This window comes from Leucoraja erinacea, chromosome 12, assembly GCF_028641065.1.
Source record: "Leucoraja erinacea ecotype New England chromosome 12, Leri_hhj_1, whole genome shotgun sequence".
Classification (NCBI taxonomy): Eukaryota; Metazoa; Chordata; class Chondrichthyes; order Rajiformes; family Rajidae; genus Leucoraja; species Leucoraja erinaceus.
The window spans coordinates 1,174,896-1,188,990 of NC_073388.1; the positions used below are offsets into that span (position 1 = coordinate 1,174,896).

Here is a 14,095-nt window from a genome sequence, read left to right on the forward strand (position 1 = left end):
CCTGGCCGTCTTGCACTTTCAATTCCTTCACCAACCAGCCCTGTCCACCCCCCCACCCCCCACCCCCTCCCCCATCCCCACCCCCTCCCCCCCCCCCCCCCCCCTCCCCCCACACCCACCCCCTCCCCCACCCCTGCCCCTACCCCCCTCCACCCGACCCCCTCTTGTTATACCCTCACGCTCTCTCTCCCCCCTCTCCCTCTCCACTCCCCCTGCTCATGCTCTCACGCCCCCCCCGCTCTCTCTCTCTCTCCCCCTCTCACTCTCCCTCCCCCTCTCACCCTCTCTCCCCCTGCTCACTTCCTCACTCTCTCTCTCCCCCTGCTCACTCACTCCCTCACTCACTCTCTCTCTCTCTCCGCAGGTTCTTGCCGAGTACCGGCTAGACTTCCTCCAGACGGTGTGCCAGCACGAGCACTTTGTGCCGCTCAACCTGCCCATGGTCCTTCACCAAGGCCAGGCTGCTGCGGTCCCAAGGTCAGTCACCCTCCCCCATCACTGCTCCCCGCAACCCCCCCTCCCCCTCTCCCCCCCGCCCCCCCCCCCCCCCACTCCCAGCCTCCCCCCCCACTCCACCCACCCCCCCCCCCCATCAAGGGGCGCTCCATGCTGAACCCCCCGGCACCGTGACATAGAATGATACAGTGTAGAAACAGGCCCTTCAGCCCAACCTGCTCACACCGACCAACAATGTCCCAGCTACACTAGTCCCACCTGCCTGCGTTTGGTCCATATCCCTCCAAACCTGTCCTATCCATGTACCTGTCTAACTGTTTCTTAAACGTTGGGATAGTCCCAGCCTCAACAGCCTCCTCTGGCAGCTTGTTCCATACACCCACCACCCTCTGTGTGAAAAAAGTTACCCATCAGATTCCATTTAAATCTTTCCCCCCTCACTTTAAACCCATGTTTCCTGGTTCTCGATTCCTCGACACTGGGAACACACTGTATGAAATACCCGATCTATTCCTGTCATGATGTTATACACCTCTATAAGGTCCCCGCTCATCCAACTGTGCCCCAGGGACCAGACTCCCAGCCTCCTCAACCTCTCCCTATAGCTCACACCTGCCACTCATGTTCACAAGTTCTCAGAATAGAACCAGGCCATTCGGCCCATCAAGTCTACTCCACCGTTCAATCATGGCTGATGTATCTCTCCCTCTCAAACCCCATTCTCCTGCCTTCTCCCCTGTAACCTCCGACATCTGTACTGATCAAGAATCTGATCACACCCATTGCCTTGGCCTCCACAGCCTTCTGTGGCAATGAATAGCACAGGTTCACCAGCCTGGTGAATGTGCTGGCATCATCCTGTCCGCGTGCCTCTGTGCACTGTTTCAGCCCAGTTTAGTTTATTGTCACGTGTATCGAGGTACAGTGAAAAGCTGGTGTTGCACGCTAACCAGTCAGCAGAAAGACAATACATGATTACAATCGAGCCGTCCACAGTGTACAGATACATGGTAACGTTTAGTGCAGGGTAAAGCCAGCAAAGTCCGATCAAGGCTGGTCCAAGGGTCACCGATGAGGTAGATAGTAATTCAGCACCGCTCTCTGGTTGTGCTGGGATGCTTCAGTTGCCTGATAACAGCTGGGAAGAAACTGCCCCTGAATGTGGATGTGTGTGTGTGTGTGGTCACACTTCTGTACCCGTGTGGTTTGTGCTCTCCCCACAGACCTGCAGCTGGACTCCACCCTGAGCGATGACTTTTGCCGGCACCACTTCCTGGTGGGTCTGGCGTTGCGGGAGCTGGGCCTCTCCCTCACCGAGTCCCGGGACATCCGGCACACCGCCATCGCCAACATCAAGGGCCTGATGATGAAGCACGCCTTCGACGGGCGCTATCCAAACAAGGTACCAACGCCACACCTACCTCAGCTGCCTTGCCCTGCCCTGCTCTGCCTTGCCCTGCCCTGCCCTGCCCTCCCCTCCCCTGCCCTCCCCCCCTCCCCTCCCCCCTGCCCCCTGCCCTGCCCTGCCCTGCCCTCCCCTGCCCTGCCCCCCTGCCCTGCCCTGCCCCTCCCCTCCCCTCCCCTGCCCCCCTGCCCTCCCTGCCCTGCCCTCCCCGGCCCCCCTGGCCCCCTCCCCTGCCCTGCCCCTGCCCTGCCCTGCCCTCCCCTGCCCTCCCCTGCCCTGTCCTCCCCTGCCCTCCCCTCCCCTGCCCTCCCCTCCCCTCTCCTTCCCTCCCCTCCCCTCTCCTCCCCTCCCCTCCCCCCTCCTCCCCTCCCCTCCCCTCCCCCCCTCCCCTCCCCTGCCCTGCCCTGCCCTGCCCTGCCCTGCCCTGCCCTGCCCTGCCCTCCCCTGCCCTCCCTGCCCTCCCCTGCCCTCCCCTGCCCTGCCCTCAACCCCTCCCCTCCCCTGCCCTCCCCTCCCCTGCCCTCCCCTCCCCTCCCCTCCCCTCCCCCCCTCCCATCCCCTTCCCCCATCCCTCGCCCCCCCTCTCCCCCCCTCCTCCCCCCCTGACCCCCCTCTCCTCCCCTCCCCCCCCCTCCCCCGCCCTTCCCGTCCCCCCCCCTCACCTCCCCCCCCCCCCCCCCCCCCCCCCCTCCCCCCCCCTGCCCCCCTCCCCTCCCCCCCCTGCCCTAACCCCCCTCCCCTGCCCTCCCCTGCCCTCCCCTCCCCCCTGCCCTCCCCTGCCCTGCCCTCCCTCTGCCCTGCCCTCTGCCCTGCCCTGCCCCCTGCCCTCCCCGCCCCTCCCCTTTGCCCTGCCCTCCCCTCCCCCAGCTGCCCTGCCCCTGCCTCCCCCTGCCCTCCCCCCCCTCCCCTGCCCTCCCCTGCCCTGCCCTCCCTCCTCCCCTCCCCTCCCCTGCCCTCCCCCTCCCCTCAAGCCCTGCCCCCCTCCCTGCCCCCCTCCCCTGCCCTCCCCTCCCCTGCCCTGCCCTCCCCTGCCCTCCTCCCCTCCCCTCCCCTCTCCTCCCCCCTCCCTGCCCCCTCCCCTGCCCCCTCCCCCCCTCCCCTGCCCTCCCTGCCCCCCCCCCCTGGCCCTCCCCTCCCCCTGCCCCCCTGCCCTCCCCTCCCCTGCCCTCCCTGCCCCCCTGCCCTCCCCTGCCCTGCCCCCTGCCCTGCCCCCCTGCCCTGCCCTCCCTGCCCTGCCCTGCCCTCCCTGCCCTCCCCTGCCCTCCCCTCCCCTCCCCTGCCCTGCCCTGCCCTGCCCTGCCCTGCCCTGCCCTCTCCCTGCCCTCCCCCTGCCCTCCCCTCCCCATCCTGCCTGCCCTCCCCTCCCCCCCTGCCCTGCCCTCGCCCTCCCCCTCCCCGGCCCTGCCCCTGCCCATGCCCTGCCCCCTCCCCTCCCCTGCCCTTCCCTCCCCTGTCCTCCCCTCCCCTGCCCTCCCTCCCCTGCCCTCCCCTGTCCTCCCCCTCCCCTGCCCTGCCCTGCCCTGCCCTCCCCTGCCCTCCCCTGCCCTGCCCCCCTCCCCCCCTGCCCTGCCCTGCCCCCTGCCCCCTCCCCGCCCTCCCCTGCCCTGCCCTCCCCTCCCCTGCCTCCCCTGCCTGCCCTCCCCTGCCCTGCCCCCTCCCCTGCCCTGCCCTGCCCCGTTCTCCCTGCCCTCCCCTGCCCTCCCCCTCCCCTCCCCTGCCCTGCCCTGCCGTGCCCATGGTAGTGGATCGGTGACATTTCACAGAGTGCTGGAGTAACTCAGCGGGTCAGGCAGCATCTGTGGAGAACGTGGTCTGAAGAAAGAACCTGGCCCGAAATGTTCTCCAGAGTGGCTGCCTGACCCGCTGAGTTACTCCAGCACTCTGTGTCGTTTAATGCTTGTCTTTGAGCTTACGTTGGGTATATTTGGGACAGTGCCAGACATGAACCACAGTGCGGCCAGTATGGGTGCGGTTATTCATGATGAATCATCGTGTTTTTTCCTGCCCCAGTTTAGTCATCATTTGTTAAACGTTGTCTCACATTGTAGTTGAAGCCTCTACCACTAGGTGCCAGTGTAGGTCCATGTCCTGACCTTTCTCAATGCAACCATCTATCTACACCTCCTCTGGGAACGAGGAACTGCAAATGCTGGTTGATAAAACAACACAAAGTGCTGGAGTAACTCCGTGACAGGCTGCATCTCTGGAGAACATGAACAGGTCGGGACCCTTCTTCAGACTGATCTTTGCTTTCCAGAGATGTTGCCTGACCTGCTGAGCTACTCCAGCACTAAGTGTCTACATTTTCTCTATTTTGTCTTTGGCCACAGCTTTAAAAAAGGTAGAAATAAAAGAAGTAAGGAAAGTGAGCAAGAGTGGTGAAGGTGCAGGAAAGTGTTGGGAAAAGAAAGCCCCTTAGAGAAGAAGTTAGAGAAGGAAGTAAAGAAAGGAAATAAGACCCTAGAAAGAAAAGAAAAAAACAATTGCTCTATTGTAACACAAAACTCCACAAAAAGGGATATACCAACCGTGTTTTAAATTTATTTTATACACCCCGTTACCAGATCCAGGTACCATTTATATTTTAAATTACTATTGCACATTATGCTTGTAATAGTTCCATAAATGCAGACCACGTCTTTTGGAAGTGATCTGCTTTGCCTGCTAGGGGAAGTCTCATCTCTTCCAAGTGTAATGTTTCAAACATGTTTGAAATCCACATTTTTATTGTTGGTATTGGAGCATTTTTTCAGAATTTGAGTATAAGCTTTTTTCCCATTATTAGCCCGTAATGAAGTAAGTTCTTTTGAAACACATTTAGTTCGGGGTTACCTTCCGATATTCCAAAAAATGATCCATTCTGCTTTTGGTACAAGTTTTATTTTAATTAATTTTGTGAAGATTTCAATATTTCTTTCCAGAATTTTTGGATTTTTATACAAAAAAACAAAAGAGTGCGCTATGGTAGCTTCTTGTGACTGACATTTATCACAAGTGGGTGAGACATTGGGGAAAAGTTTATTTATTTTGGTTTTTGAATAATATAGTCTATGTAATGTTTTGAATTGAATTAGAGCATGTCGTACGTTGATCGAGCATTTATGCACATATAGTAAGGTCACCTAACAGTAGTAGTGAAGTTGGAGATGGTATCAAACAGGAATTTAGAAATGCGTGCGACAAAGGCAAAACAGTTATAATGGGTGACTTCAATCTACATATAGATTGGGAGAATCAAATTGGCAGGGGTGCTGAGGAAGAGGATTTCTTGGAATGTATGCGGGATAGTTATCTAAATCAATATGTAGAGGAACCAACGAGAGAGCACGCTATTCTAGACTGGGTATTGAGTAATGAGGAAGGGTTAGTTAGCAATCTTGTTGTACGTGCCCCCTTGGGCAAGAGTGACCATAATATGGTTGAGTTCTTCATTAGGATGGAGAGTGACATTGTTAATTCAGAAACAATGGTTCTGAACTTAAAGAAAGGTAACTTTGAGGGTATGAGACGTGAATTGGCCAAGATTGACTGGCAATTAATTTTAAAAGGGTTGACGGTGGATATGCAATGGAAGACATTTAAAGACTGCATGGATGAACTACAAAAATTGTTCATCCAAGTTTGGCAAAAGAATAAATCAGGGAAGGTAGTACATCCGTGGATAACAAGGGAAATCAGGGATAGTATCAAAGCGAAGGATGATGCGTACAAATTAGCCAGAAAAAGCAGCATACCGGAGGACTGGGAGAAATTCAAAGACCAGCAGAGGAGGACAAAGGGCTTAATTAGGAAAGGAAAAATAGATTATGAAAGAAAACTGGCAGGGAACATAAAAACTGACTGCAAAAGTTTTTATAGATATGTGAAAAGAAAAAGATTAGTTAAAACAAATGTAGGTCCCTTGCAGTCAGAAACAGGTGAGTTGATCATGGGGAACAAGGATATGGCGGACCAATTGAATAACTACTTTGGTTCCGTCTTCACTAAGGAAGACATAAATAATTTGCCGGAAATAGCAGGGGACCACGGGTCAAAGGAGTTGGAAGAATTGAGTGAAATCCAGGTTAGCCGGGAAGTGGTGTTGGGTAAATTGAATGGATTAAAGGCCGATAAATCCCCAGGGCCAGATAGGCTGCATCCCAGAGTACTTAAGGAAGTAGCTCCAGAAATAGTGGATGCATTAGTAATAATCTTTCAAAACTCTTTAGATTCTGGAGTAGTTCCTGAAGATTGGCGGGTAGCAAACGTTACCCCACTTTTTAAGAAGGGAGGGAGAGAGAAAATGGGGAATTACAGACCAGTTAGTCTAACATCGGTAGTGGGGAAACTGCTAGAGTCAGTTATTAAAGATGGGATAGCAGCACATTTGGAAAGTGGTGAAATCATTGGACAAAGTCAGCATGGATTTACGAAAGGTAAATCATGTCTGACGAATCTTATAGAATTTTTCGAGGATGTAACTAGTAGCGTGGATAGGGGAGAACCAGTGGATGTGGTGTATCTGGACTTCCAGAAGGCTTTCGACACGGTCCCACATAAGAGATTAGTATACAAACTTAAAGTACACGGCATTGGGGGTTCAGTATTGATGTGGATAGAGAACTGGCTGGCAAACAGGAAGCAAAGAGTACGAGTAAACGGGTCCTTTTCACAATGGCAGGCAGTGACTAGTGGGGTACCGCAAGGCTCAGTGCTGGGACCCCAGCTATTTACAATATATATTAATGATCTGGATGAGGGAATTGAAGGCAATATCTCCAAGTTTGCGGATGACACTAAGCTGGGGGTCAGTGTTAGCTGTGAGGAGGATGCTAGGAGACTGCAAGGTGACTTAGATAGGCTGGGTGAGTGGGCAAATGTTTGGCAGATGCAGTATAATGTGGATAAATGTGAGGTTATCCATTTTGGTGGCAAAAACAGGAAAGCAGACTATTATCTAAATGGTGGCCGACTAGGAAAAGGGGAGATGCAGCGAGACCTGGGTGTCATGGTACACCAGTCATTGAAAGTAGGCATGCAGGTGCAACAGGCAGTGAAGAAAGCGAATGGTATGTTAGCTTTCATAGCGAAATGATTTGAGTATAGGAGCAGGGAGGTTCTACTGCAGTTGTACAGGGTCTTGGTGAGACCACACCTGGAGTATTGCGTACAGTTTTGGTCTCCAAATCTGAGGAAGGACATTATTACCATAGAGGGAGTGCAGAGAAGGTTCACCAGACTGATTCCTGGGATGTCAGGACTGTCTTATGAAGAAAGACTGGATAGACTTGGTTTATACTCTCTAGAATTTAGGAGATTGAGAGGGGATCTTATAGAAACTTACAAAATTCTTAAGGGGTTGGACAGGCTAGATGCAGGAAGATTGCTCCCGATGTTGGGGAAGTCCAGGACAAGGGGTCACAGCTTAAGGATAAGGGGGAAATCCTTTAAAACCGAGATGAGAAGAACCTTTTTCACACAGAGAGTGGTGAATCTCTGGAACTCTCTGCCGCAGAGGGTAGTCGAGGCCAGTTCATTGGCTATATTTAAGAGGGAGTTAGATGTGGCCCTCGTGGCTAAGGGGATCAGTGGGTATGGAGAGAAGGCAGGTACGGGATACTGAGTTGGATGATCAGCCATGATCATATTGAATGGCGGTGCAGGCTCGAAGGGCCGAATGGCCTACTCCTGCACCTAATTTCTATGTTTCTGTTTCTATGTAGTAAGTGTTTATCCCAGCTCTCTTTTGAAATGTTTATAGCTAGTTCTTGTTCCCAGTCTCTTCTAATACCATCAGTTGTAGGTTTTTTCTATATTTAAAATAGTGTTGTATAAGTATGATATTAGGTTTGCTGATTCAGCCTTTGTCTTCATGGCTGCGGACTCGGTGGGCCGAAGGGCCTGTTTCCGTGCTGTATCTCTAAACTAAAGAGCCAGGAAGAAGCTGCTTGTGGATCTGGTGGTGGGCGACTTCAAACTGTTGTATCTTCTGCCCGACGGGAGGAGAGGGAATGACTGGGGTGGGAGTGGTCCTTGATGATGTCAGCTGATTTCCCGAGGCAGCGTGAGGTGTAGATGGAGTCAAAGGTGGGGATTGTGGACTGTGTGATGCACTGGGCTACATCTACAATGGTGGGGAGTGTGGTGTGTGATGGACTGGGCTACATCTACAATGGTGGGGAGTGTGGTGTGTGATGGACTGGGCTACATCTACAATGGTGCAGAGTGTGGTGTGTGTGGGACTGGGCTACATCTACAATGGTGGGGAGTGTGGACTGTGTGGGACTGGGCTACATCTACAATGGTGGGGAGTGTGGACTGTGTGTGGGACTGGACTACATCTACAATGGTGGGGAGTGTGGTGTGTGTGGGACTGGGCTACATCTACAATGGTGGGGAGTGTGGTGTGTGTGGGACTGGGCTACATCTACAATGGTGGGGAGTGTGGACTGTGTGTGGGACTGGGCTACATACACACTGTGCAATATCCTGTGGACTTGGGCAGGGCTGTTACTAAACCAAGCTGTTATGCAACAGGATAAGATGTTATCACTTCTGATTTCCTCATGACTATGAAGAAACCCGCTGGCTGTCAGTGAAAGCCCGACAATCTCATTCCCTCAAATCCCACCATTCCCTCTTCTACTCTTTCCCATCATCTCCCCCCTGATCCTCCTCCCACCCCCCACCTTCAGGTCAATGTTCAGTTTATTGTCACGTGTACCGAGCTACAGTGAAAAGCTGTTGTTGTGTGCTGACCAGTCAGCGGAAAGACAATACATGATTACAATCGAGCCGTCCACAGTGTACAGATACAGGATAAGGGAATAACGTTTAGTGCAGGGTAAAGCCAGCAAAGTCTGATCAAAGATAGTCCGAGGTTATGGATCTGAGAGTCAATTGACAATAGGTGCAGGAGTAGGCCATTCGGCCCTTCGAGCCAGCACGGCTGATCGTCCCCAATCAGTACCCCGTTCCTGCCCTTCTCCCCATAACCCCTGACTCCGCTATTTTTAAGAGCCCTATCTAGCTCTCTCTTGAAAGCATCCAGAGGAACAGCCTCCACCGCCCTCTTGAGGCAGAGAATTCCACAGACTCACCGTTCTCTGTGAGAAAAAGTGTTTCCTCGTCTCCGTTCTAAATGGCTTACTCCTTATTCTTAAACTGTGGCCCCTGGTTCTAGACTCCCCCAACATCGGGAACATGTTTCCTGCTTCTAGCTTGTCCAAACCCTTAATAATCTTATATGTTTATAAGATCGGAGGAATTTAAAAAGATCATAGTTGAAGTAAGATATGTTGCCGTTGGAACAGAGATATAAGAGTGTGATTGTAATATGTGATTGTAGATGTGCTGATGTGGCCGGCACCCAAATAGTCACCTATGTCGGGCACCATCTTGTCAGCAGAATGTACATTTAACCCCCACGTCTATGGGCCGAGGAAGGAAACTGGAATCCGGAGGAAAGAGCGTTATTGTTATCGTGTAAAACTCTTTGTCAAACTGTGAGACACAAACTGTTCTGCATCATGTCAGTGTAGCCCCCCCTCGGTCATGTCCGACCATGGGTGATGCATCCTAGTTGTTGGCTGCTTGCTCCAAGCCTCGGCTGGAGCAGCGTCGCTTGCGGCTGGAGGGACCGCTGCGGGAGTGACAGTCTCTGTGGCAAAGGTCACGTGTGTGTGTCTGTGTCTGTGTGTTTGTGTGTGGCTGTGTGGTTGTGTGTGTGTATGTGTGGTTGGGTGTGTGTGTGTGTGTGTGTGTGTGTGTGTGTTTGTGTGTGTGACTGTGTGTGTGTGTGTGTGTGTGTGTGTGTGTGTGTGTGTGTGTGTGTGTGTGTGTGTGTGTGTGTGTGTGTGTGTGTGTGTGTGTGTGTGTGTGTGTGTGTGTGTGTGTGTGTGTGTGTGTGTGTGTGTGTGTGTGTGTGTGTGGGTGTCCTGGTTTGTGAAGTTGCCGCTCCTTTCTGCGCATCAGTTTCTCTTCCCATCAGTTTTCCCTTTCCCCCCCCCCCCTCCCCCACCCCGTTTTAAAAAAAAATGTATTTAAGAGGACATGACTTGAGATTTAAGGGACAGAAGTTTAGGGGTAACATGAGGGGGAACTTCTTTACTCAGAGAGTGGTAGCGGTGTGGAATGAGCTTCCAGTGGAAGTGATGGAGGCAGGTTCGTTGGTATCATTTAAAAATAAATTGGATAGGCATATGGATGAGAAGGGAATGGTGGGTTATGGTATGAGTGCAGGCAGGTGGGACTAAGGGAAATAATTGTTCGGCATGGACTTGTAGGGCCAAGATGGCCTGTTATATGGTTATATGGTCTTTATTAGTAGCAAATGTACAAGAGCAGAACAGCGTATAACATTATACAGTTATTGTACAGCTTCAATTTTGACTTTTTTTGCTTTGAATTTGAAGAAAAGAAAAGAACAAGAACAAGGGAGGGGAGAAGTGAGAGGAGCAAAGATAGGACCCCTAGACTACCGGTGTAGTGTGGCCACAGAGTGAGTAAATGAAAGAGAGAAGAGAGAAATAGAAAAAAAGAACGAACAGAAAGAGAGAGAACAGTGGAGATATACCTGCCTCTCATCCCCCCCTCCCCACCTCACCCAACCCATAGTTGGATTTAAATCCAAAGTTAAGTTGTGCCGTACCGCCCCTGTAACAAATCGGTAAGTGTGTCCATGTCTTGGAAAAATGATCTGTTTTTTCTGCCAAGACAAGTCTAATATTTTCACGATGTAGTGTCTCGGACATGTTTGTAATCCACATCTTCACAGTAGGGACTGTTGTGTGTTTCCAAAATTTAAGTACTAGTTTTTATGCCGTTATCAGGCTTTCTTCCCCCGTTTTGAGATGTTGGTTCAGGTTAGCTCTCCACCTGGTGGGGCCGGCTGCAAGGTTCTCTCTCCCAGAACTCCACATCGATGCTGAGCGCCCGCCTTCATATCTCATTCTGTGTACTGCGACATGATTGCCCCTCAGCCTCCAGCGCTCCAGGGAAAACAATCCAACCCGTGTCCAACCTCTCCTTATCGCCGACGCTCTCTAATCCGCGCAGCATCCCGGTAAACGTCCCGCACCCTCCCCAAAGCCTCCACATCCTTCTTGTAATGGGGTGACCAGAACTGAACACAAAACTCCCAATGTAACTTAGCTAAAGTTTGATAAAGCTGCATCATGAGTCCCTGAATGTTACCCTCGATGCTCCGCCCGTTGAAGGCAAGCACACCCCCCGCTTTCACGCCCACCTTCAGGGAGTTGTGGACTGGAACCCCAACATTCCCTCTGTACAACAATGCTGGATTGAGTCCTCACCCCCACTGTCAGACGGCAACCGTGCCCTGCCACAGAGGGCAGTGGAGGCCAATTCACTGGGTGTTTTCTTGGCATGATAATTACTCGACCTCGTGGACGCGTTGAGCCGAGACACTCCCGCGAAGTTCGCACGCGAATTCATTCGACCGCACAGCCGTCTGGAGCACGTGACGTCATTTGAAGATGAACGCACAATGCAGGAGTATCTCAGCGGGACCGGCAGTATCTCTGGAGAGAAGCAATGGGTGATGTTCAGTCTGAAAGAAGGATCTTGACCCGAAACGTCACCCATTGCTTCTCTCCAGAGATGCTGTCGGTCCCGCTGAGTTACCCCAGCATTTTGTGTCTATCTTCAATTTTCTTGGCCCCGGTTGGGAGTAGGAGTGGGGGCGGATCCGGACCGCAACGGCCGTGAGCCCCAGGCCGAGCTCGGCGATCACTTGCCTGCTTCTGCTGCTGTTGCAGGTGAGACGTTACGTCGCGCCTGGGTCTTGGGCCTGTCCCACTTTGGCCGTCAGTTACGCGACAGGCCGTTGGCGGGCGAAGATTTAGTTCGCTACAAAATTTCGCGCACTACTACGTAACCCTCCGCGATGCTCAGTGGGGCCATACGATGCCCGTGCGCCTCAACCCGACCACGAGGTCACGTAATTTGCATGCCAAGGACATGTAAGTGGGACAGGGCCATAGGATTTAGCTCTTGGGGTTTTAAGGAATCAAGGGATATGGGTAACAATGGCCTAATTCTGCTCCTACTGAATCACTCCTGAACTTAAGAGGGAGGTTGGGGGCAACGTTTCCACACAGAGGGTGGTCTGTATCTGGCACGAGGAAGGTCCAGACGTGGATGCTATTGTGACTTTTAACAGATAGATGGAGAGGAGGATTTAGAGAGAAATGGTCCAGAAAGCTCTGCAGAGAGTAGTGCGTTCGGCCGAACGCAACATGGGAACTTCACTCACCCCCCTGCAGGAACTATACAACAGGAGGTGCAACTCCAGAGCCAACAATATCATGAGAGACCCCTTCCACCCCTGCAACGGACTGTTCCAGCTGCTACGGTCAGGCAAACGTCTCCGTTGCCATGCGGTGAGAACGGAGAGGTTGAGAAGGAGTTTCTTCCCAGAGGCCATTCGGACTGTAAACGCCTTTCTCACCAGGGACTAACTCTACTGAACGTTTTTCCTTCCATTATTTATTATGTAAAGGTATATGTGTGTTATGATTGTGTTTATAGTTTGTTTGGTTGTTTGGTTGTTTGTCTTTTGCACAAACGTCCGCGAGCATTGCCACTTTCATTTCACTGCACATCTCGTATGTGTATGTGACAAATAAACTTGACTTGACTTGACTTGTGATGCAGGGCGACTCGGTCAGCATGGGCACGATGGGGCCGAAGGGCCTGTTTCTGTGCTGCCCTTCCTCTCTTCCAGCTTTCTCTCCCCATCCCCACAATGTCTGAAGAAGGGTCCCGACCCGAAACCTCACCATTCCATGTTCACCAAACATGCCGCATGATCCACTGAGTTACTCTAGAACTTTGTGTCTTTTTCTGCTAACCAGCATCTGCAGTTCCTAGTGTCTAGTAAATGAGAATGGTGATCTTTTCTCCGTGACAGCCTGTCCGCGGCAGAGCTGAAGGGAATGGGGTAAATAGCTGGGGGCAGGCAGGCGGGCAGGAAGGCTCTCACAGTTCAGTGTTTGCTGGGCGTTTGATGACTGCTTTGTTTGTTGCAGGGCCAGCAGGCACGGATTGCATTGCTTTACCTGCCGCTGCTGAAGGTGCTGTTTGACAATGTGCAGCGGCTCAAGTTCAAGGACGTGACTTCCCTCAGCCTGACCTTCTCTAACACCGTAAGTGTGAACCTGTGGACACTTTCTAGTGTCCACAGGATAGCGGAGTCAGGGGATATGGGGAGAAGGCAGGAATGGGGTACTGATTGGGGATGATCAGCCATGATCACATTGAATAATAATAATAATTATAATAATAATAATTTTATTTATAGAGCACTTTAAAAGGCAGCTGAATGCTGTACATCACTAATCATTGACAAAACTGATTAACATTCAAAACAAATAGTGATGTAAAATCAGCCAAAAACACCATGATCACATTGAATGCCTCGAAGGGCTGAATGGTCTACTCCTGCACCTATTGTTATTGGGATGGGGGATGGTGCAACGGGGGTGTGTGGCGGAGCAGCAACAGAGGGTGTGTGATGGGGATGGGGTTGGGATGGGGTGGGGTGGGCTGTGAGTGGGGGTTTGGGGGTTGGGGTGTGGGTGGGGGTGGGGGTGGGGTAGGGGGGTGGGTGGGGGGTGGGGGTGGGGGTGTTGGAGTCAAAGAGGGGTGATTTGAAACGTGGAACTAAAAAACCAGAGGCAGGAACTGAAGAGGAGGATTGAAAACTAACCCTAAGAATGAAAATCCGCACGCGCTTGGCGTTCCAACCCTGAACACTCTGGTGATGGCGGGTTCGGTGTATTAAATGCATTTTCCACTAATTATATTTTGGATTTACGATGGGTTTATTGTAGTAACAGTCAAATACGGGACAAGGGCGGTCCCGTACAGGACAAACCAATTTAGCCCAATATACAGGATGTCCCGGCTAATGCGGGCCAGTTGGCAACCCTAAGCGCCAGACTCCCGGGTTTGATCCCAACTACGGCTGCTGTCTTTACGGAGTTTGTACGTTCTCCCTGTGACTGCGTGGGTTTTCTCCGAGATCTTTGGCTTTCTCCCACACTCCAAAGACGTGCAGATTTGTTGGTTCATTGGCTTGGTGTAGATGTAAATTGTCCCTAGTGGGTGTAGGATAGTGTTAATGTGCGGGGATCGCTGGTTGGTGTGCACCCGGTGGGATGAAGGGCCTGTTTATCTGTTTATTTTTCATGTCTGGCCTTTGTCCATCCATTTACCTATCACAGCCCTCCC

The 14,095-nt window shown here is 52.3% G+C and overlaps 1 protein-coding gene across 1 annotated transcript in view; it reads left to right on the forward strand.

Moving 5' to 3' along the window:
- LOC129701980 (dedicator of cytokinesis protein 11-like) overlaps positions 1–14,095 on the forward strand; it is a 221,125-nt gene that overhangs the window by 97,725 nt on the left and 109,305 nt on the right. The window contains 4 exon segments of the mRNA XM_055643437.1: positions 365–442; positions 444–477; positions 1,680–1,858; positions 12,892–13,008. Coding sequence (XP_055499412.1) covers positions 365–442; positions 444–477; positions 1,680–1,858; positions 12,892–13,008 — 408 coding nt within the window.